The following is a 23,172-nucleotide window of genomic DNA, read 5'->3' on the forward strand; positions in this document are numbered from 1 at the left end:
TACTGAATCTTAGTGAATGTGAAAGTGAAAAGGCCACTTCAGAAATTAAGGAATGCATTCAATTCCTGGCATTCACTCCCCAGCTAGGAAACGGGTAGAGAGTAGGTAAGGGAGGCATTGTTTTTTGGTTTTTGTTTTTTTTTTTTTTTGTTTTTTTTTAAATGCATAGCTTTGATAAGGTGGTGTTGGCTCTATGGGCAGTTTTGTGAACCCTGTAATAGAAGAAAACTTTAAATGGCAGAAAAGTCGTTCTCAGCTTGTTCTGGATATCCACATAAAGCTTGGCATGGAGGAAGAATATGGAATCCTATATACAGTATCAGTATTGGTGGCGTTTCCTATGTAACTTCCTAGATACCTTACCCATTCTTCTTTTTTCTCTCCCTTTCCCCACTCGGCTTTTTCTCTAAGTGGTTTAAAACAAAAGTCATCTACTGTAGAGTCTTATAAACACAAACTCCAGAAAACATGTTCAGTAGATATGGGGTTCCTTTTGAAAAGGCATATACAAGGGCTGGATTCAAGTAAGCATCCCCAGAACTCATCTAAAGCCCATCACAGACACACCTGTCTATAATCTCAGTACTCTTACTGTAAGATGGAGGGCAGAGATAGAAGAGGATCCTGAAATCTTGCAGATCAACTAGCCTAGAGCAGGTACCAGCAAACAAAAGACCTTTGCCTAACCAGTGAGAGACCAGGGCCCATCAACACCTGCGTTGTTCTCTGACCTCCACTTGCACCTGTGTTGTGCATACATACAAGCAAACACACCATCCGTGCACACACACACACACACACACACACACACACACACACACACACACACACACAGAGGTTAAAAATATATAAATAATTTCAACGAGATATATCTTTTCATGATGGAAAACCAGATGAAGATTTTAACAATAGGTATAGGTATAAAAAGCCCAGGATGCATTGCTCAGACTAAAACATAGTCTTTTCTGGTCCATTTAACTATCCTGGATATAATAATTAACAGTAGTTTTAACTATTATTTCTTAGTTTTTATGCTCCAACTACAAAGCTTGTCATTTTTTACAGTATCTCTTAGGTTCCTATTGGAACATTATCATTTAAAAAAAAATTTGGGGACAGAGCTTACTACAGTACCCTTGCTGGCCTGGAACTCGGTATTACAGACCAGGATGGCCTTGAACACATGGAGATCCACCTGGCTCTGTACACCCCTGCCCCCTCCCCCAAGTGCTGGAATTAAAGGCTTATGACACTATACCTGACAATTGAAACATTACCAAATATACAGTATCCTCAAATCACAGAAAAATATATAGATTCAATGTAAGTATTTCTCCAAGATGACAGACCCAGGGTAAAATTCAAGAACTTACTCTATTTAGTTTCAATGGACTCATGCTGTTGTTTGAAGTCACTGTAAGCAAGAATACCCCTAATGAGTCCTGTACCCAGGGTACCATGGCTAGAAATGTCAGTCCTATGTGATTTATGTTCCATGTCTAATTGTCAATTCAAACAATAAAAAGTAAAATGTCCTACTTATAAAAAGATACCATATAGTGACAATATGCTTCAGTGAATCAGCAAACAGATTCATGTGGACAATGAAGTCACATTCCTTTCTACAAACCTAGCTTGAAGTATGTGGTTCCTCTGAGTTTTGAGCCCTTATCTGATAAGTCTTCAGTGTCTTTCCTATAATTGTCATAGACGGCGCATTTTTCCCTGCTGTCTTTTTCTTAGTGAAAGGTCATGAAACAGGACTGGAATTACCATTCTCCCCACCCACAACAGACACAACCTAAGAATTCTCGTTAGCCAACTTTCCAATATGAAGCAAAGTCTCCCCTTCCTCCTGCGATGGCTGAGTCATCCTCCACCAGATAAGACTCACTATTTAAACGGCTCCAGAAGCTCACCCACTGGCAGTTGGCTGAGGTCCTTGGCTGCTTCAGTTGCTCATTGTTGGCATGAATTTGGAAATGACTTTTGATGACAAGATGAAGCCTGTGAATGAGCAGCCTGATCAGAAGTTATGTCACAAGAAGGCTAAAGGTACCAGGGATGGGTGGATGCTTAGAAGGACAGAATGCCAGGCTTAGCTAAGAAATGGAAATTGAATGTACTAGAGAATGGCTTTAGAAAGCAATAACATTCAAACTCCAGGAAATACAAGAGACCAATACCACTTATTTAGAAGAAAAAACAAGTAGAATTCAAGATAATAACTTGCCTACTACATCTTCACACTCTTCACTGTGGGCTGTTCTCCATACTGTCTCTTTAAATTAGTGACTTCCCTGAATCTTTAAACTAAAGGGTTGAAGAGTGGTGCTGATATTATCTGCCTTCTACAGAGAGCTAATAAAAAATCAGAAGAATTAATGAAATCACTTAGTTTCGTGGAACCATATACAGTAGAGCCCAAATCGTACCACAGATTCTCATATATGCAGAATCTAGTTCATGAAAAACTGCAGGAAATGCATTCATTCAGAGAACACAGTGATTATTTTATATGTGTCATCGAAGTGTTTTATGAATTATCTAAAGCAAATTGAGTATATTCAGTATGGCTGAACACACATTAGACTTTGTTGTCTATCATTGCTGTGAAAAATTATAATTTATGTTTAGCCAATTTAGTAAATTGAAGCACTTAGGTTTAATTGATAACCTCAATTCTGTAGACAACTACAGATGTCTATTGTTTTATAAAATTAAGAGAAAAGAGGCTGGGTAGTGGTGGTGCATGCCTTTAATCCCAGGACTCCAAAGGCAGGAGCAGGCCAGCCTAATCTACAGAGTTCCAGGACTGCCTGGGCTACACAGAGAAACCCTGTGTATAGGGGTGGGGGCTTACAAAACATAAGAAGAGGAAGAAAGACAGACTGTGTCTGTAAACAAGACTGGAAACTTTCCAACGGTGATTATGGTGTGATTTAATATCTGCGTGTCTGAACTAGCTCAGAGTGAAGACAGTGCTGGTGTTTAGTGGTACACCCAGTAGCAGTTGAACTAGCTTGATAGGAAGAAGTGCTGGTGCTTAAAAGTAGACTCAGGAGCTAATGCTAGTCATTGATTTGTCCAACCATTCACTCATTATTTGTTCGATAACTATTGCTTGCCTGATTTTTACCATAAATATGCTAATTCTTTAAGATCCCCTGTTATATTTGTGACCTCCTATGAAGTGTATATATGAGGCACTGAATTCAGTGAAGAAGTATTTTGTTTGTTTGTTTATTGGCTGGCTATCAGTTGTTTTCTGGCTAAAAGCCATAAATCAGGTGAGAATTAGACCACCAAGAATTCCTACCACCGAGATGGGATGAAGATATCTTGCAGCTCATAGGAACATGTGTCTTCCTTTCACATGGGTGACTCATGGGATTGGTGTTTTCTTTCGAGTTGTGGGCATCAATGAGGGATGAATCCTAGAGTGTGAAAGACAAAGGTATTCTTACTCACAGATACATGATGCCCGGGGCCAGGATTAGGTAACCATTAGTAAAAGATATTACTGTCTTCCATTGCCTGCCAGCTCACCTCAAGTGAAGAGAGAGAAATCTCATTCAGCTAGAGAATGGGTTGTGTTTCCTCTGGCGACAATTTCTATCTTTTTAAAACATTATCTATAGAGTCTCACAGAGATTATTAACACATGAGAATTCTGTTAATATATTTGACAGTTGATTGATATGGACCCTTACCACATTCATACTGAAAGCTTGGTAATTCATACTTCAAGCATTGGGGCTTTTGAGTATTAGATTAAAGGCCTATGTTTAGAGCCAGATGTGGTACTGCATGCCCCGATATCCCAGCACTAGGGAGTCTGAGGCAAGAGGACTCACCAGTCTGAGACCATCTTGGGCAACTTAGTGAGTTCCAAGACTGTGAACTACAAAGCAAACATTGTCTCAAGCAAGATCAGAATAAAACCTGAAGTCCTACCTTTTAAGTTTATTACATGTGTGCTCTCAAGCTAGTGACTGAAGCTTTAGATTTCTTCTTTACATGGAGAGGAGAATGATATCAATGTTCTGTTTATCTTATAAGGGAAGTAAACCAAATACAATGTGTGTGATGTTTTCCTCTTGGAATCTGTAATGCCTGTGGTTATTCAATCCTGGGACGCATAACTTCACATTCTCATGTCTGAGAGCTGTGTGACTTGTGTAGGGAGAAGTCCTGATTAGAGGTACTGCTGACCATGCCCAAGTGTGGTGTGGTCAGTGGTACCTCTAATCAAGATTTCTCCCTACAATTCCCCTTTTAGTCTAAAGAGGATTACACTTAACAGTGTAAGCTATCTATAATGTAAAGGTGAATTACAAGAAGATATAATAATCTACGTATATCGTATCCTAACTATATCTATTCCAATCGCTACAGACTTGTTTGCAAAAAATAAGGCAACTTTTTTCTCTGGGAATAATAGGCCTAGATACCTGAAGGTTGCTTCAGACATTTGCCACCATAATTATTGCAATCCCAATTGGAGTAAAAGTTTTTAGCTGACTCACTATACTTCAGGGAGGAAACATCAAATGATCCCCTGCCATACTGTGAGCTTTAGGCTTTGTTTTTCTATTTACTGTAGGGAAATTACCACATTTATCATAAGCACAAGGAAAGCTATTACTATGAGCCAAGTGCATATCAAGGCTTCATTCCTAGTTTTCTTTGGTTAATAACTGCAGCTGGAAGAGGTAATTTTAGTGAAATAAAAAAAATGAATGGCATGATATTAGGCATAGAAGTTCTTGAGGAAATCTCAGGTGGCCTGGTAAAATATTTTGCTTGGCATCTGACAGTTGTTTGCATAATGTAACTTATGAATACCTGTATATATGTGCATATAAATGTCAGACTTTCTGCACTGTAGTTGAAGTTAGGTTGCCTTGAGGGTTCCTCGAAGGGCATTGTGCATAGAATAGATGAAGTAAAAGCTTTAGAATCAAATATTTAGTCTCTGATACTTCACTGAATCCTGGCTGTTATTTTTTCCTATGTGAGTCCATGAGTAATTGACTTTAGTTCCATAACCACCCATTGTTCCACCAGCACACATGCAGAGCCAGTGGGTTTGGAGAGAGAGCTGGGGTGCAGAGCACAGAGCACAGGCAGGATCCAGAGCCAGGCTTGATGACCTGCCTTTGTCTTTTCCAATTTTCTGATTCTCCTTCCCTGCAGGTTTGCGTTTTCTTTCCTCCCAATGGTGGTGCCCTGTTGCTATGACTCTGGTCATCCTTTGTGTGGGGTTATTAGTGATCGTTATTATACAGTGGATGCAATGTAAGTATTGAAATAGGGAAATAGAGGTGGGCAATGAGGGTTATGAACACAACTCATAGCAACTATAGATCAGTCTTGATTTAGATTCAATTTGGGCTAAATGCTTTGAGAAGAAACCAGGCATTTAATGGATATTTTGTGTTCATCCCTCCACTGGAGAGGGGTATAGGATGGAGATTATTCATAGTAGAATGTTTTTGTTTTGCTTCATAATTTTATGGAGGAGCCTGTGTACATCCCAGAATAATTTGATAGTAACTTGAAGTTTCTAAGACATAGGCTCATCAGAGCAGACCAACAGGAAAAGAAACCCCACTTAGTTTTGTTTTTATGAATCTAAATGCTAACAATCATAATTTCCCTATTAGAATAAGGAAAACACCAAAAGCAAAATGTACTTTTGAGTTTATAACACGTAGGAAAGTGGAGATACTGAAAGGGGAAAAGAACACATGACAAAATAGACCAGAGTGGCCAAAAGGAAAGGTAATATTTTCCCTGCATCTGCCTGCACAAGTAGGTTTTGGGGCTGAGTTATTCTGCCAGCCAGGATCCAAGTCATAAAGCCCCAGTAGCACCACTTGCTTCCTACATGTCTAAGTTGGTATAATGGAGTTTTGGTTGGTTTTGTTTGTTTTATATTGCCTGTGGGTACTTGAGGCCTTTCCAAATGATGGGGCAGGGAATACCACTCAATGGCAGTAGTTGGAAGTAAGAAGCCCATCACCATCTAGCAGGCTCAGAGTAGACCTTGAAGCAAAGGGTCAGCAGTGAGTTGTATTAGAACCAAGCTGAGTTCCTAGGACAGAGTTCTTTTCTGCTCAATTGCACATTTGTTTTGTCTCCATCATCCCAAAGTGTTCACCCTCAATGACACCATACAGAAATTTACAAATATTTCATGGGTGGTTGGTTGCCTTAAAAATGAAGGCAAATGTCAAGAGTTCCTAAATAAAATTGAGAAATCTGTGGTGTAGACAGAGTGGGAGGAGCTAAAGAGGAATTAAGCAGAATAAATTGCTAATGACAATTCCTCCTATGAATCACAGTCTAGAGGAGAGGTAACAACTATAGCTTGCCAATATTATATTTGTTCTACTATACTAGTTCTTACGTTGTCATTACTTTAAAATATTTGTTTTACTTTATTAATATTCAAGAATTTCATACTCATGTATATAATGCATTTTGAGCAAACCTATTTCCACTTTCCTCCCAGCACCCCCTTTCCTCTGAATTTCGTGTGTTCTGCTTTGAATTTTTAAACCACTTAATGTTGCCTATCTGTGTATGGGTATAGGGCCATCTGCTGGAGCAAAGGTAACCTCACAGGTGCCACACCATGGAGAAAACAAACTGACTCACCTTTCATGCCGCCATGTCTATAGCTCCTCAACTAGGGATGGGATCTCTGGAGTTCATCCTCAACCTTTGTGTTTACTTTTTTTCCAAGATACACATAAAACCCAGGGGCTTTGGAATGCTGACCAAGCCCTCTGCCATTGAGCAATACCCCACCTCTCACACATTTACCACTAAGCTGTATTATTACCCTACTATTACTTTCATTTCACATATAAACCTCAGCAAAAATAAAGCTGTGAATTTTTATTCAGAAATCTCTATATGATTACTAATAAAAATTACAGTAGAATTGCCATTACAAAAATACAATTGAATAACTTCTGCATCCATAAATTCTGAATAATTTGGGGCAAATTCCCAGTAGCCTTTTGAACATTTATTTCTCCAATGCAACTCAAATAGATAAACTATTTCTATCAACACTCATCTGTTGTCAGGATAGATTATTTGATTCTGTGTTTTAATGTCCTGGGCATCCAGTGGCAGCATTTATACTAGAGAGGAGAGGCTGAGTCTTAACTCTCTACGCTTCAGTACTCCAGGTATCCGACCTCCTAAAGCAATACCAAGCAAACCTTACTCGCCAGGAACATACGATAGAGGGACAGATCTTAGCCCAGCAGCAGACAGCAAATGCTTCACAGCAGAAACTCAAGGAAACAATAGACACCCTCACCTGGGAGCTGAAGGAGAAAACCAAAGAGCAGGAGGGACTTCTGCAGCAGAACCTGAACCTCCAAAAAGCCCTGCAGAGAGCTGCCAACTTTTCAGGTACAGAGGAGGGGCGGCGTTTGGTGTTCTGCTCAGTCTTAATTAGGTTTTATAAAACTACCACACCACATAGAGACCATGCCTTCACAGTGCTCTCTATACAAGCTCTCTCAGTGTCATTTCTACTCTAGTCCTTATACATCTAATTTGATGGCGCTCTGCTTCCCATGGGCTTAACATTTTCTTCTTTCTTTCTTTTCAAATCTAGCTTTGAAGTTTGTGTGGAAGTGCCATCCTGTCCCATCATTGCCACTGCCACAGATGTGTTATTATTTCCATCCAAATGCATCTCAGTTCCTAGCTCCCCTGCTCTTGAGAATCTTCCTGTCATTTCAATTCTTTACCCTAGCTCCTGTGTTAGCTTCATCCTGGGACATGGTTTCTTAGATGGGCACTACATCTGTCAGTAGAGGTCAGTTGACTTGGAAGGTTTAGCTAGGTACTTCAGGTTGAGCAAAAATTAGAGGTCTGGAAAGTGAGTTTATATAGGAATTGAGGTGATTTCATCTGTCTAAAGAGTTTCAGAATGTAGGGAGCAGGCAGGCAAACCGCAGATTATACTGTCATTCTGTGCAAGTCCAGATGCTTCATGCATTGTTAAGTTTTTCTGCACTGTATAATCAAGTAAGGTATGGCTTCTAATTACAGAGTTAGGTGTGACAGAGTCAGATGTCCCTTCTTGGGAAGTGTAAGAATAAGGGCGATCTTCTCAAGATTAGCAATTAAGTGACATTCAAATTCACATTTCTCCAACTTTTTTGTTTATGTAGCTAACAATTCAATTGTGCAGTTTTGTTAAGTAAAGATTATGTAATAAAACATAGATAGCTATCCTTTCATTGTATAGTAAGACTGGGGGCAGGATAGAGTTTATCAATAATGATAATGAGTGGTTTGGTGTAAAATTACTTAGATTACAAGTCTTTTCAGGCCCAACATGGTGGGGCGCGCCTTTAATCCTAGCATTGGGGAGACAGAGGCAAGCAGATCTCTGAGTTCAAGATTAGCCTTGTGTACATAATGAGTTCCAGGCAGGGATACATGGAAAGATCAAGCTAACAAACAAACAAAAACAAATAAATCCTTTCAGTATCAGAGGGGTAATTTAACTTTGCAAAAATAATCAGAAAGTTTTAGACAGACTAACCTTTCGCTAGTGTCATGCTGGTGGTCATGTCAGAAGAAGAGCAGGTTGCCATTGACTTCAGGGTGTCTTCCCACTGTAACAATAAGTCTTTTCACTGCAGCCACCCGAGCCCTACAACCATGTGGTGGCTTTCTGCCAGGCTGCCCAAGTTCCGCCTGCTGCCACATTATGGCCCCAAATAACACACAGAGATTTATATTAATTTCAAATGCTGCTTGGCCAAAGACTAGGATTTCTCATATGCTAGCTCAGTCTTAATTATCACAAATCTATATATTTTATAAGACTTATTGGACGCCAGCGACAAGTGTCCTGTCTTTCCAGGCTAACATGGTGACTCTGAGCAGAGAGCAGGAGGAAGAGCAAAAAGGGGATGACTTCCTTCTTGCCCTTGCTTATATATGAGTCTCCCTGCTATGTCACTTCCTGCCTGGATCACCACTTCTTTACTAAATTTCTCAGAATCCTCCTTGACTCCTACCTTGCTGCATCATTGGCCAAACAGTACTTTATTTATCATCCAAAAAAGACAAACACATACACAGAAGCACTTCCCCCATCATCTCCTCTTTTCTCTCTAAATAAAAAGAAGTGTAACTTATCTTTTATAATAACTGAAGAAAACTATAACCATAACTATCTGTCTTCAACTCCATCAAAGACAGAAGGATAACATATAAACTCTAGAACTGACAGAGTCATCTCGATGCCTGGACAGTCACCCAAAGTTCCTCTGTAACGTTGGGGCATCCATTTTCAGCCCATAGGCCACAGCTTCTCCATTTCAGCAGGAACTCTTCAGTACTGTCTTGTTTTGTAAGTTCAGCAGTCACTTTCTTGTGGGTCCTGCATATCCAGTTTATATAGCAACAAACAGTCCAGGCAAGAGCAGTTTCTTGCCCAAAAGGCTAATCTTGCCATGTTGAAGGCAAACTCCATGTTGAGTTTCTTCTATGCCCATCCTCCTTTCTGATGTAATTGGTGTTTTCAGGAGCAGTTGTGTCTCACTGTCAAAAAAACCCTAAACTACTTAAATGCCATGTATTCTGTAGATCTTTGAAAGATTTAAAGACTACCTATCCATCTCAAATAAATCTCTGTATATGTAGAAAACCTAGATAACCTAATTATAATTTTTGACTACTATAAGTGATTATATAATCTGTATTTAATTATGCATATTACAAAATTGACCTTAAAGTTGTATCAATAAATGAAATCCATACCAATGCAAAATATTCATTCCTATATTCTATTCGCCTTTTTTTCTTTTAAAAAGAGATTGACTGTGATCATTACCACTTATAATCAACCCCATTTAAATGAAAACAAACATTTATAAGCAATATTTGCTGGTTGGGGGCGATGTCATGGGGATCCTGAGAAAACCCAGAAATCCTGGCTATGACTGCAGCATCTCAGCTGTTTTGGATGTAGCATCAGTTGGGTCACTGCTTCAGGGGGTCTTGCTTGATCAAACCATATTAGTCTGGAAGGAATCCACAGCTTTTCATATCTGTAAAAACACAAGCAAGAACTTTATTCCCAAGTAGCCTGTCCTTAGACTTAAATTTTGAAGTCAAAGCATTGTTAAAATGTGTAAGTTGGATTAATTTAGCAGCACTTATAATCAAATGTATTTTAGCAGCAGTAACCCTTTCCTCTGCAATCAAACAATTTAAAGACAACAATATAGCATATAGTATCCAGACTCTCTGTATATTTTCCATCTTTATGTGGCTTTTTAAAATTATTCTGTTTCTTTTGCTTCCTTTTGTTTCTTTTTTCCTGAGGCAGGGTTTCTCTGTGAAAATCCATCTGCCTCTGCTTTTGGAGTGCTGGGGTCAAAGGCATGTGCCACCACCTCCCAGCTACTCCATTTTTTTCTTCCTCTATTTCTCTCACAAGCCTACATATATTTTTAAATACACTGTTAACCTTTAGAGGTTTTTCTTCATCTGTTTCTGTCTTTACTGTAAATCTTTACCTTTTTCTGGCCACCAGTCTTTTAAGTGTTAAACAAAACCACCAAAATTAAAGTGGCAGCTTTCTTAGCCACTGTCTTTCAAGATGGTGGGGGTACATTTACCATCAACTCTGAGAGCTGTGCTTACTTCCTTGGTCTATGCTGCCACCAAGGAGCAGGCTGCCGGCTTGGAGATGTGGTCATTGCCACTGCCAGCTGCGTGGGGCACAGACCCACGACCCTGTGATTCAGAGTCTCATGCTCCACCGACTGAGCTAGCCTGGTCTCTTAAAAGGAAGCCCTGTGGTTTTTTCCACTTAGGCTGAGTCAGAAAAGCTCTTTTAAAGGAAGCTCTTGAGTCCCTGCTCGTCTCCAGCAAAACAAAGAGCACCGGAGAAAATGCTGCTACCAAGAAGTCATGCTTGTCTCTGTTCCTTTGCTGCTAAAATCCCTTCTTAAGCTTTTGTGAAGTTTACATGGAAGTTTGTAACGCTACCCCAGCTGCCCAGGTTCTGCTGCCACTTGGCTAGTTGCAGGAAGGCAGCTTGCAGTGCCTGCAGCAACTGGCAGCTCACAGAGGCAGGTTCCCCTCTTCCTCTGGGAACCTCGGGGTGTGGGGTCATCCCACTCTTGACACCATTCTGTAACAATAAGTCTTTACGCCAAAGCTGCCCCAGCCCTAATGCCACGTGGGCACTTTCTGCCAGCCGCCATCTTAAGGTCCCAAGTAACACATAGCCCACCAAGAGTAAAATACTTGTTGGGTGAATCTTGGATAGTCAAGGCCCTGAGATCATTGGCCAGAGAGTGTCTTTTTCTTTTGCTGTGCCTTCACATGTTTTCTCCTGCCATCTTCCCCTGGCCTCTGGCATGGTGTGAGTGGGTATCTGGAGATTCCCCACTGCCTGTAATGTAGTGTGTTTATCTCATGAAAACATACTGTTCTACTGGGCATTTTTACCTGTGGGTTGTTATTAAGATGATTCTTTCCTAATCTGTACTGTCTAATTGACAATAATAATGTTAGTTTATACCAAGTTTTGATAAATAAAAAAAAAAAACAGAAGGAAGTGTCACCAGCTAGGTCCTATGAGTTTCACATAAGGAGATGCATGGATCACAGTTCAGGTTAATGATTAAGGAAAACATTTGAGTCTCCAGGAGCCAGGCTGGCTCTAATTCTCTTAATGCTGAAAGATGCATTCACAGGTTTTGCTGTGCATCATTGGCTGAAACAAAGCCTTAAAATAACTTCAGGTTAGATCAGATCAGATGTTTTGATAGTAGCTTTGAGATTAGAAATCCCAGAAAATAATTAAAGTTCCCAAGGACACATGGCTGAGCTATAGATTCATTAGGTTAGGGTAAAAAAATATAAAGCAGCCCAATTGTTGCTAGCTGACATACTTTCCTTGCTAGGATTGGTTAGTAATCAAGGGTGGTTATTAATTCCTTGTACCATTCCTGTCTTCAATCTCCTGCTATAAGAAACTATTGATGAGTGGGTATACACCCAAGAGATTTAAAGTAGAGTTGAATGATTCTTTTTCATATATGAAAGTTGAGGTTTGTGATTCCCTGAAGATTCCTTATAAGATTGCCTTTCAGGAAAAGTAATAAAGTAATTGGCCCTTCGTTTGTAACTGCAAAACTGCAGCCTGCCAGTAAAGACATGACTGAGAAGAATATCTTGCTTGCCTACATGGTTTATCTATAAAAAGTTGCTTAGGTATGTATGTGGGTTCTTGGATAAATTCTTTTACACCTATAATATGTAAAATATTTAATCATGTAAGGGATATGGATTTTGCTGCTGTCTTTTGATTGTGTACATTCACTTTAAAAACAGAATGTAACCACATTGTAATTTTTATATTGCCTGAAAGATTTTGCTGGAGTATACAAGTTATTGTAAAATGAATAAAGTCAGAGTTAAAATAGACTAGAAGAAAAACATCAAGAATGATAGGGATAAAATGAATTAGAAGGAAGATATCAAGAATAAGAGAAGGAAATCACCAGGATAAAAAAGAACAGAGAATACAAAAGAAGAATAAAGAAAGGTCTGAAAAAAATCAAGAGAGTGTGTGAGTGTCTTTTCCCCTAACCTCCTCAGATAAAAATGTCTAGTAAGCACCAACTCTATTTTCCTTTGAGCCCTACACTGCAGCAGTCTTTCAAGGACATTTATTCCTCCAATGTTGTTCAAATGGATAAACCATTTCTGTCACCACTCTTGTTGTTAAGACAGATTATTTGATTCTGTGTTTTAATGTCCTGGGCATCCATCCAGTGGCAGCATTTATACTAGAGAAGAGAGGCTGAGTCCTAATTCTTTATGCTTTAGTACTCCAGGTATCTGACCTTCTAAGGAAATACCAAGCAAACCTTACTCACCAGGAACGTATCCTGGAGAGACAGATCTTAGCCCAGCAGCAGGCAGCAAATGCTTCACAGCAGAAACTCAAGGAAACAATAGACACCCTCACCTGGGAGCTGAAGGAGAAAACCAAAGATCAGGAGGAACTTCTGCAGCAGAACCTGAACCTCCAAAAAGCCCTGCAGAAAGTTGCAAACTTTTCAGGTACAGAGGAGGGGCAGTGAAGAGGGGTGGCGTTTGGTGTTCTGCTCAGTCTTAGTTAGGTTTTATAAAACTACCACACCACATAGAGACCATGCCTTCACGGTGCTCTCTATACAAGCTCTCTCAGTGTCATTTATACTCTAGCCTGTGTTAAACTTTGTATACATCTAATTTGATGGAGCTCTACTTCTCAAGGCTTAACATTTTCTTCCTTCTTTTCAATTGTAGCTTTGAGGTTTGTGTGGAAGTGCCATCCTGTCCCATCATTGCCACTGCCACAGATGTGTTATTATTTCCATCCAAACGAATCTTATTTCTGGCTTCCCTGTCCTTGAGAATCTTCCTGTCATTGCAATTCTGTATGCCAGCTCCCATGTTAGCTTCATCCTGGGACATCGTTTCTTAGATGGGCACTACATTTGTCTAAGTACAACCAGTGGTAGTCAGTTGACTTGGAAGGTTTAGCTAGGCACTTTAGGTTGAGCAAAAATTAGAGGTCTGGAAAGTGGATTTATATAGGAATTGAGATGATTTCATCTGTCTAAAGGGACTCAGAATGTAGGGAGCAAGCAGACAAAGAACACATTATACTGTCAACTTCTGTGCTAGTCCAGAAGCATTGTGCATTACTGAGGATTTTTTGCACTGTAATCAAGTAACGTTGTAGATGGAGTTTCTTTCCAGCCTGGTCCTGCTGCCCTTCAGTCCCAAATAAACACACTGAGACTTATATCAATTATAAACCATTTGGGCAGTGGCTTAGGCTTCTTACTGGGTAGCCCTCTTTTAGTTATTAACCCATAACTACTAATCTATGTATTTCTACATGGCCTTATCTTACTGGAGAATTCCTGAGTCCTATTTTCCCAGAAGCTACATGGCATCTCTCAGAGGACTCAGATCTGAGTCCTCTCCCCAGAATTCCCCTTGTCTGGTAGCCCCTCCTATACTTTCTGCCTGGCTACTAGCCAATCAGAGTTTTATTAAACCAATAAGAGAAATTTATATTCACAGCATACAGACAGGAAATCCCCCATCATAAGGTATGGCTTATAATTACAGAGTTAGGTGTGCAGAGTCAGATGTCCCTTCTTGGGAAGTGTAAGAATGAGGGTGCTCCTCTCAGGAGTAGCAATTAAGTGCCATTCAAAAGCATGTTTCTCCAATTTTTTTGCTTGCGTGGCTAACAATTCACTTGTGTATCTTTGTCAAATAAAGATTATATAATAATAAAAGGATAACCATCCCTTCATTGTATTGTAGGATATTGAGAGCAGGACAGAGTTTGCCAATAATGGTAAGGAGTGGTTTGGTGTAGTTACTCATTTTATACGTCTTTTCAGGCCCAGAATGGTGGTGTATGTCTTTAATCCTAGCACTGGGGAGACAGAGGCAGGCAGATCTCTGAGTTCAAGATTATCCTTGTGTACATAATGAGTTCTAGGCAGGGCTACATGGAAAGATCAAACAAACAAACAAACAAACAAACAAACAAATCCTTTTGGTATGAAAGAGGTAATTTAACTTTGCAAAAATAATCAGAAAATTTCAGAGAAACTGATTAGTGTCAAAAATACATTTAATCTTCCTAGGGCAGGACCTTCCAACAAACTAAGGGGTGCAACAATTCAAACCATGTTTAATGGAAGAAGGCTTAAATATTAAGGAAGTGAAACCCCAATAAGTGAGCTATTTTAGAGACACAGCAGTAAAATGGTTTTACATTTGTTAGCTGTAAATTTTGTGGAAGTCAATCTGTGTCAGGACATGAATAAACTTCTCTTAGGTATGCCAAACATGAACAATGGATCAGACACAGAACTCACATGCCCCTTTCTGGCATATATACTATGCCCTTTGTTTCATTCCTTGAAATATTAATTATGGCCAATTAGTAGAGATCCCAGATGAATGTCTTCTTTACCCATGTTATAAGCATTCTTTCTGCCAGCCTGGCCCCACAACTGAATTAGCCCCAAATGAACGCTCAGAAACTTAAGTTAATTATAATATGTTGGCCAATGACTAGGGCTTCTTATTGGCAAGCTCTGTCTTAATTACTAATCCATTTCTATTAGTCGAAGTATTTTCACGTGGTCTTATCTTACTGGATAAAGATCCAGGGACTTGTTACTCCTTTGGCATCCTATATGGTGACTGACTCTCTACCTACACCTCCCAGAATCCTCTTCATCTCCTAGACTTGTCTATCTTGCTGCCCTATTGGGCACAGCATTTTATTCACCAACCAATAAGATAAACATATTTACAGGATGACATCTCCCATCATACTCATGTTGCATTAAGGAGAGCCTCATGAAAATATCGTAATAATGAAATCTGTGGTGATATATTATTTATGATTTATTAAAACTTGCCTGAGGATTTAGAAAGCAAAGTTAGCTATAGCTATAGAGGTCAGGCAGTGGTAATAGACACCTTTAATCCCAGGACTCAGGATTAAGAGGCAGACAGATCTTTGTTAGTTCAAGCCACACTGACTACATGAAATTGACCCAGTCCTAAAAGAAACAACTTATACAAAGGTGATCTCATCACCTTGGTTACATGCCTTCAATCCCAGGACTAGGAGGGGGAGACACATTGAATGGAGAGAGGCATAAAAGGCAGAAGGAGACAGGAACTGACAGCTTTTGCCTCTGAGGATTTGTGGAGACAGGATTGCCATTTCAGCTGGATAGAGGTAAGATCTACAGACTTAGTTGCTTTGTTTCTCTGACCTTCAGCTTGAAGCTTGAACCCCAATATCTGTCTCTGGGTATTTTATTTTTCTTTCTACAGAAATCCCAAGTAGAAAAAAAATGATGCTAGTTTCCTCAAATCTGAGGCAGATTCTGTCTTACTAACAGGTCTATAGTCCTCTACAGATCACTGGGTTGATCTGCTTGGAAGCTAAGGAGATGCACGGTCTTCAGAAAGGTGTATCTATGCATTTAGCATCAGAACTGGTGCTTGTTTTTGTCTTTAGTTATGCAAATAGATTGATAAAAAAAAAAGGCAGGTTCCATGTAAGCCTCCAAACCCTAAGGCCACAGCAGAATATTTCCTCAATTAGTTCATCCTCAGAGAAGTTTGAGAGGGTGTGTACTTCTGTGGCATTAGGTTCTTAAGAGGAACAGAACCAACAGGGTGAATATGTATTAAAGGGGGATTTTTTAGACTTGCTTGAATAATGTGTCTGGGGAATGGAACAATGGTTATCTCGGACTGGGTGGGTGGAGAATTTGGCAGTTGTTTAGTCTGTGAGGCTGGATGTCTCAGCCATGGCTGTCTGGCTGTGAAGGTCTGGAGCATCAATGAAGGGCTACTGATATGCAGTCTATCCAAAGTTAGAAGAAGCTGGTGATAGATAATACCAGGGAAGGAATGTAGCTGTGTGAGCAATGAACATTGCCTGCAGAGTGAATGCACACAAGCACAAAGCCAAATTTCCTTTCTTTCCCCTGTCTCTGTCCTAAATATGGGGAAGGGGTCACCCATATTTAGGGGAGGGTCCAGTTCAGATAATCTGTTTAAGAAAATCTCTCACAGGCATGGCCAGCAGCTTGGTTTTTCAGTTCATTCCAGATCTAAACAAGCTGACAACCAAGGTTTATCGAGGTGCACTCTCACAGGTATTAAATATACAATCAACATTAGGTTCCGATTTCCGATTTCTTGATCTGTCAAATGCAGACATTAGTGGGGTCAATCTCCTAGTTACACAAGGCTTAAATGAGTTCACATATTTGAAGTACTTCCAACAGTTTGTGCACTTGGGAAATAATATTTACGATCATTAAACTTTGTATGTAATGGGAGATGCTATATGCTATTACACACACACACACACACAGAGAGAGAGAGAGAGAGAGAGAGACAGAGAGAGACAGAGAGAGACAGAGAGAGACAGAGAGACAGAGAGATAGAGACAGAGATGTAGTTAAATTTAATACGTAGAGAAGCATGCCTTTCTTACTTTGTTATCATATAGACAAGTTGTCTAGACCATTTCTTTAGTCCACAAAAAACTAATTTATTTACATTTACTTACTGTGATGGAGCTAGACAAATTCTGAAGGAAGCTTCACACCCTGCTTCAAACTCATGCATGCCCTTTCTACTTTCTGATTTCATTTTTCCAGAAACTTTCCACTCTATCCTTTATGCATATATTTTTGCTGTTCTATAGTTTTGTCTTGTTTCTTTTGTTTTAGATAGATTCTCACTCTGTAGCCCAGGTTGTCCTGGGACTCATTATTTAAACCAGATTGACATTGACCTCAAAGAATTCCTCCTGCCTTAGTCTTCTGTGTGCTGGGGTTCCAATTCAGAACCACTGTATTAGGTCTACATTTGTCTTCCTTGTACAGTTTGCTTGTATAAAATTATCAGGTGGGCTTGTGCCACAATGAAAATTGAAGTCATAATTTTATTCTTCCTAAGGACTTTTTCCCATTTTGGTTACACTGTAGGGGAAAAGGTAGTTTCTTGTGTGTCACTATCACAATGAGGTTGATGGTGACCATGCTAATGATTTGGGAGCTGTCAGCATGTAGATGCTGACACCTTAGCCTACTTACTGCCTTCTCCCATAAGTGAGTTTTATGGATTCCCCAGCAAATTTGCTGCTGAGAGCATCTTATTTCCTGAAATTGAGAATGCTTATTTTATACCAGTACAACATTCTATCGAAATCAAACTTGTTCAAAAGAGTGTGAGCTACTATGTGACAGTATATTTTCTAGCAAGAACATGTTTAAAGAAAGAAAAAGAAGCAGAGGGAACTAATTGTAGTGACATAGTTTACTTAACCAAAACATCTGAAATAATTTACCATGAACCTTAAAGGTTCTCAATGGGCTAGTCTGCATGGTTCTCATGAAGTTCTCAAAATCGCACATGTGCTTTAAATGCAAACATGGGTGACTGCAAACACACCTCATTTCTGAAACCACATTGGCAACTGTATTGGACAACATAGGGATAAAAGGTGACAAAGTAGCCAGAACTAATTCTGTTATTAGGACAAAAAAACAGAATTAGAAAGATTTTAAGTGCATGTCTATCTTTGTCATAACAGAATGGCCAATTAATCCATTTCTTTAGCTCTTGTTTTCATAATTTCAAACAAAACTTTTAAAAGCTCAAATTACAAGCTTGCATACCAACTTATGTCTCTTAAGAAGGGAAATGAATGCTAAATGGAGAGTCAACCCAGTTTATTAAAATCATAATGCTTTAGTTCTTCCTCTTCCCAAAACACCCTCTTCTTCCTTTATAAACATTAGACAGGGCAAGAAACTGGGAAAAGTTTGAGATGGGGAAACCATAATCGAAATATATTGTATGAAAAAGAATCTATTTTCAATAACAGAAAAAAGGTATAAAGGAACATAAAGGTTGGAAAGCTGTCTTGATAGTTAAGAGCACTGGCTGCTCTTCCAGAGGACCTATGTTGGTTTCTCTGTACCCATATATCAGTTCATAACTGTTTGTAACTCCCGGTTCAGGGGATCTGATGCCCTCTTCTGGCCTCTGAGAGCACACACACACATGCAGGCAAATAACCATACACATAAAGTATAAATGACATGTAAAAAATGATTTGGGAATAAGGAAATAAAGATTCTGGCCATTCTGCTATTTGTAGAATCTGGGTATCATTCTGTGGAAGAACTGAAGAAAGGGGTTTACTCAGAGCTCATCTGTTCTCTATGATCACTTCCTAGGTCCTTGTCCACAAGACTGGTTATGGCATAAAGAAAACTGTTACCTGTTCTCTTCTGCACAGTCCTATTGGGCAAAGAGCCAAGAAAACTGCCGGGCTTTAGATGCACAGTTGCTACAAATTAATAGCATAGATAATCTGGTGAGTCATTTGGGGTGATAGTGGGATAGATTTCGGGTTAGTAAAAAAAAAATGAATCATGCTTAGGTTTCTAGGGGAATGTCTTAGAGTTTTGTTGCTGTTAATAAATACCATGACCATGGCAACTCCTCTAAAGGCAAGTATGTAATTGGGGCTGGCTTACATTTCAGAGGTTTAGTTCATTATCTGCACACAGGAAGCATGGTGGTACACAGGCAGATAGGTATGGTACTAGGGAAGAGCTGTGAGTTCTACATTTGAATTCGAAGGCAGCAGGAAGAGAGTGATGCTGAGCCTGGCTTGAGCTTCTGAAACCCCGAAGCCCACCACCTGTGACATACTTTTTTCCAACAGAGCCACACCTACTCCAACACCTCCACTCTCTATGGGGGCCATTTTCATTCAAGTCACCACAGGGAGAAACACTTGCTTGAGGGGGAAAATATTTCCAATCTGATTGCATACTTGGCCTCAGGCATATAGGATATGTAGAGTCTCAGAAGGCTTCTGTAAACATTGTCATCAAACCACCAAGTGATGCTGAAGATGTTTTTTATATTCTGCTTGATGAATCTGAAGTCAGAATGGTATCTTTCCACAGAACTTCATCTTGCAAGCAACTTCTCATTCCACCTCGCCGTTCTGGATGGGATTGCATAGGAAGAAAAAAAACGACCCATGGCTGTGGGAGAATGGCTCTCCATTGCGTCCTCACTTGTAAGTCCTTTTCTCCTCTCAGTGCCCATTGTGAGTGTTCTATTCCTGGACAGACATGCTTTGAAGTCACTGTCACATTCCACATGTGTCAGTGGAGAGTGAGGACTTTGTGAAAGTCCCAAGAGGGTTTGCTCTTTGCCGCTTCAGCCTTTTGAGGGCATTTCCTTTCACATTACTGCTGAGCTCAAGCTTTGAGACAGGATTGATTTCTAACACAGAGATGCTACATGTCATTTTTTCTTTTCTCTACAACTGCAGATTGAAGATCAGGGGGATTCCTTCCCAGGCTCATCCATCAGGCACCTGTGTGTACATTCAAGAGGGAGGTATTTTTGCTGACCACTGCATTTTAAATGCATTCAGCATCTGTGAGAAGCAGGCGCAGCTATTGCCAACAGAGTGAATTTAAAGATTCTGAGATAACAGGAGAAGACCATGGGCTGTTTTGAAATTGAAGCTATTCTTGCTTACATGAATGTAAAACATGATTTTCCTGACAGCTGTCAGCTAACTACTAGCATCGGTTCACATCAGCGGAGGCAAGGACCAGAAGCAGAGATCAAGGATCCAGGTGTTTTCCTTCTTTGTAGTAAATGTTGTGAGTTCAACTGTTTATCCATATGGGTTAGCCTTGCCCTTCCCAAGCCTCCCCAGCCACCCTGAAATCCTGCATCTCTTTCTTGTTTTAAATGATGACTCCCGCCTGACCTGGAAAATGCTTTCTAATCAGTCTCCTATACCTCAGTGCGCCTTATGGAGCTGCAAGGAAGACAGAATTGTGGAGAACCTTTTCGAATGCAGGCAGGGGGCTCAGAAGGGAAGTGTGCCTGTGAAGCAGCATGCAAAGAAACAGAACAGAGCAAAAGCCACACTGCAAGAAGGAACTTGTGCTCCTGCTAGAAGCCACAGCTTGACCTCTGTAACTGTGGTCCATCTCCAGACTAAATCATTTACACATTCACATTTTTTAATTTTATATTTATTTTATGTTGATAGGGGTTTGCCTACATGTATGTCTGTGTACCACATGAGTGTCTGATGCCATTCGGAGGTCATAAAACAGCATAAGATCCCCCGGAACTGAAATGTACAGGTGGTTGTGAGCTGCTATGTAGATGCTAGGTATTGAACTCATGTCCTCTGGAAAAACAGCCAGTGCTCTTAACCACGAGCTGCCTTTCCAGCCCCCGTGATCAGTTCTTACGTAACTTATCTCTTCCTCTTTTCTTTACCAAACAACAGTATTGTGACTTTAACCCTGTAAAACAATATTTGTTAGAACCAAATAATATGTGGCCCCAAAGCAAAACCAGATTCCCCCCCCCTTAAATTACACATCCCTTGTAGACAGCCTGTCCTTGATCCTGTCGTGCTATGCTATGATTCAGAAACACACATGACCCAAATGAAAGAAACTAAGTTTCAGGACAAGTTTTCAGAGCAGTATGAGCTGAGTATTAAAATGGTGTTCTATTAGAACAGATGAACTAAGTAAGTCCTATTTTCAAAGCCTCCATTTCCCCCACAAACTTCCAGACACTTCCACTTCAAAGGAAGCTTTCCATTGTTCTAGGCCAACAATCGTGTGTGTGTGTGTGTGTGTGTGTGTGTGTGTGTGTTTATATATAATAGATGCATCCTTAGGAAGATGAGACAGGGATTATTTTCATTGGCAGTTTTGCTGTGTAATGAACTTACAATAAATTGAATTTGTAAGTACTGTACACCGTGCTTGTTGTCATCATCATAACCAAGATGAGCACATACTGTCACTTCTCCCCTCCCCAATGCCTTCTCCCTAGAACAAACGCTGAACTGCTTTCAGCTTACATTTCATAGAGTTTATAATTTTTTAAGACAGGGTCTCACTATATAGCTGTGGCTGGTCTGGAACTCACTACTATGTAGACCAGGCTGACCTCTCTAATTGACAGAGTTGGTCCTGCCTCTGACTCCCAAGTTCTAAGATTAAAGGATTCACTGCCACATGTGACTCACAGTTTATATGAATGGGATTATGTAATATGTATTTTTTGGCCCAGCTTCTTTCACTTGGTGCTATTATTTTGGTGTGCATATATTTCCATCTCAGTGTTTTTTTTTTTATCAGTTCCTTGTTCTTTTTAAGTGTTGAGCATTCCACTGTGGGTACACACTGCTAATTGTTTATCTGTGTATTTTTGATGCCGTTTGGGTTGTTTCAGTTTGGGTTCACCTACAAATAAAGCTACTCTGAATGTCTGTGAGCAAGTGTTTGGCTAAACCCAGGATCTGATTTCTCAGGTAAGCACCTCCAAGTGTGATATTCAGTTCATGCTGTACATAGACATATAGTTAGTAATCTGAGAAACGGCTAAAAGTTTTTCCAGAGTTAAGGCACTTGGCATTCTCACCAGGAGTGTAGAATGAGCCAGTTCCTTTTCACCTGCACCATAATTCAGTATAGTCAATATCATAGCTTCAACCCTTCTTTTTGAAGATCTTAATTATTTTAGATCTGTTTATTTTATCTGTAATAGTTCTTTCCTTGAATGTATGTTTATGTACCACATGCACGCCTGCCACCACAGGAGGTCAGAAGAGGGCACTCTGTCTTCTGGAATTGGAGTTACAGATGATTGTGAAGCCATCCTGTAGGTCCTGGGAACTGAACCCAGGTCCTCTGGAAGGACAGCCAGCACTCAACTCCTGAGCCATCTCTCCAACCCTTTCGCTGTCCTTATAGGTATATAGCTGTGTATCGTTGCAGTTTTAATTTGAATTTTGAAATGGCAAATGCTCTTGTGTTTATTTTCATGTTGCTATTTACTATCCGTACATTTTCTATGGTGAAATGACTGGGTACTTCTTTCGAAGATTTTGTTTTCTTAGGTTTTAAATCTGAGGGATTTACATATTTGAGAATAAAAAAAGACTGATATGGAACAAAAATTTCTTAGTTAGGGTTTCTATTTCTGTGACCACGGTAACTTTTATAAGGGAAAACATTTAATTGGGTGACTTACGGTTTCAGAGGTTTAGTCCATTATCGTCATGACAGAACATGGTGGCATACAGGCAGACATGGTGCTGGAAAAGGAGCTAAGAGTGGAGAAGGAGCTACATCTTGACTTGCAGGCCACAGGAAAAGGTCTGAGACACTGGGCATGGCTTGAGAATGTCTGAGACCTCAAAGCCCGCCTCCACAGTGACACACTTCCTCCAACAAGGCCACACCTACTCCAACATAGGCACAACTCCTGATAGTACCCCTCCCTATGAGCTTATGGGCGTCAATACGTTCAAACTACCACAGTTTATTTGTCTGTTTGCTTGTTGTTTTGCTTACAGCTTGCCTTTTATTTTTAAAGAGAATATTCACAAAGCAGACCTTTTTAATTTTGATAAAATCCATTTTTATATTTAAGTCCTTATTCCTAAGAACTCTCTGCCCAATTCAACACTATAAG

At 39.9% G+C, this 23,172-nt stretch overlaps 1 protein-coding gene across 3 annotated transcripts; it reads left to right on the forward strand.

The window, feature by feature from the left end:
• Window positions 1-1,910: 1,910 nt before the first annotated feature.
• Olr1 (oxidized low density lipoprotein receptor 1) lies at window positions 1,911-22,677 on the forward strand. 3 transcript variants are annotated; one of them, XM_027429829.2, is made up of 7 exons: window positions 1,911-2,055; window positions 5,200-5,301; window positions 7,201-7,437; window positions 12,898-13,134; window positions 18,867-19,006; window positions 19,608-19,723; window positions 19,982-22,677. In XM_027429829.2, the coding sequence occupies exons 1-7, from the start codon at window positions 1,971-1,973 to the stop codon at window positions 20,124-20,126; spliced, it is 1,062 nt and encodes a 353-aa protein (XP_027285630.1). In that variant the 5' UTR covers window positions 1,911-1,970; the 3' UTR covers window positions 20,127-22,677. The 3 variants fall into 3 exon arrangements, with proteins under 3 accessions (XP_027285630.1, XP_035304747.1, XP_035304746.1); XM_035448856.1 differs by lacking the exon at window positions 12,898-13,134; XM_035448855.1 differs by lacking the exon at window positions 5,200-5,301 and having other exon boundaries at window positions 1,918-2,055.
• Window positions 22,678-23,172: the final 495 nt, after the last annotated feature.

The sequence above is a fragment of the Cricetulus griseus genome, chromosome 8 (genome assembly GCF_003668045.3).
Source record: "Cricetulus griseus strain 17A/GY chromosome 8, alternate assembly CriGri-PICRH-1.0, whole genome shotgun sequence".
In the NCBI taxonomy this organism is placed as follows: Eukaryota; Metazoa; Chordata; class Mammalia; order Rodentia; family Cricetidae; genus Cricetulus; species Cricetulus griseus.

Excerpts from the sequence above, each read along its gene's own strand:
- Olr1 (XM_027429829.2), top strand. The coding sequence starts at position 1,971 with ATGAATTTGGAAATGACTTTTGATGACAAGATGAAGCCTGTGAATGAG. Across the intron at positions 7,438-12,897 it reads GAGAGCTGCCAACTTTTCAG|TACTCCAGGTATCTGACCTT; the intron begins GTACAGAGGAGG and ends TTTATGCTTTAG. Across the intron at positions 19,007-19,607 it reads TTAATAGCATAGATAATCTG|AACTTCATCTTGCAAGCAAC; the intron begins GTGAGTCATTTG and ends ATCTTTCCACAG.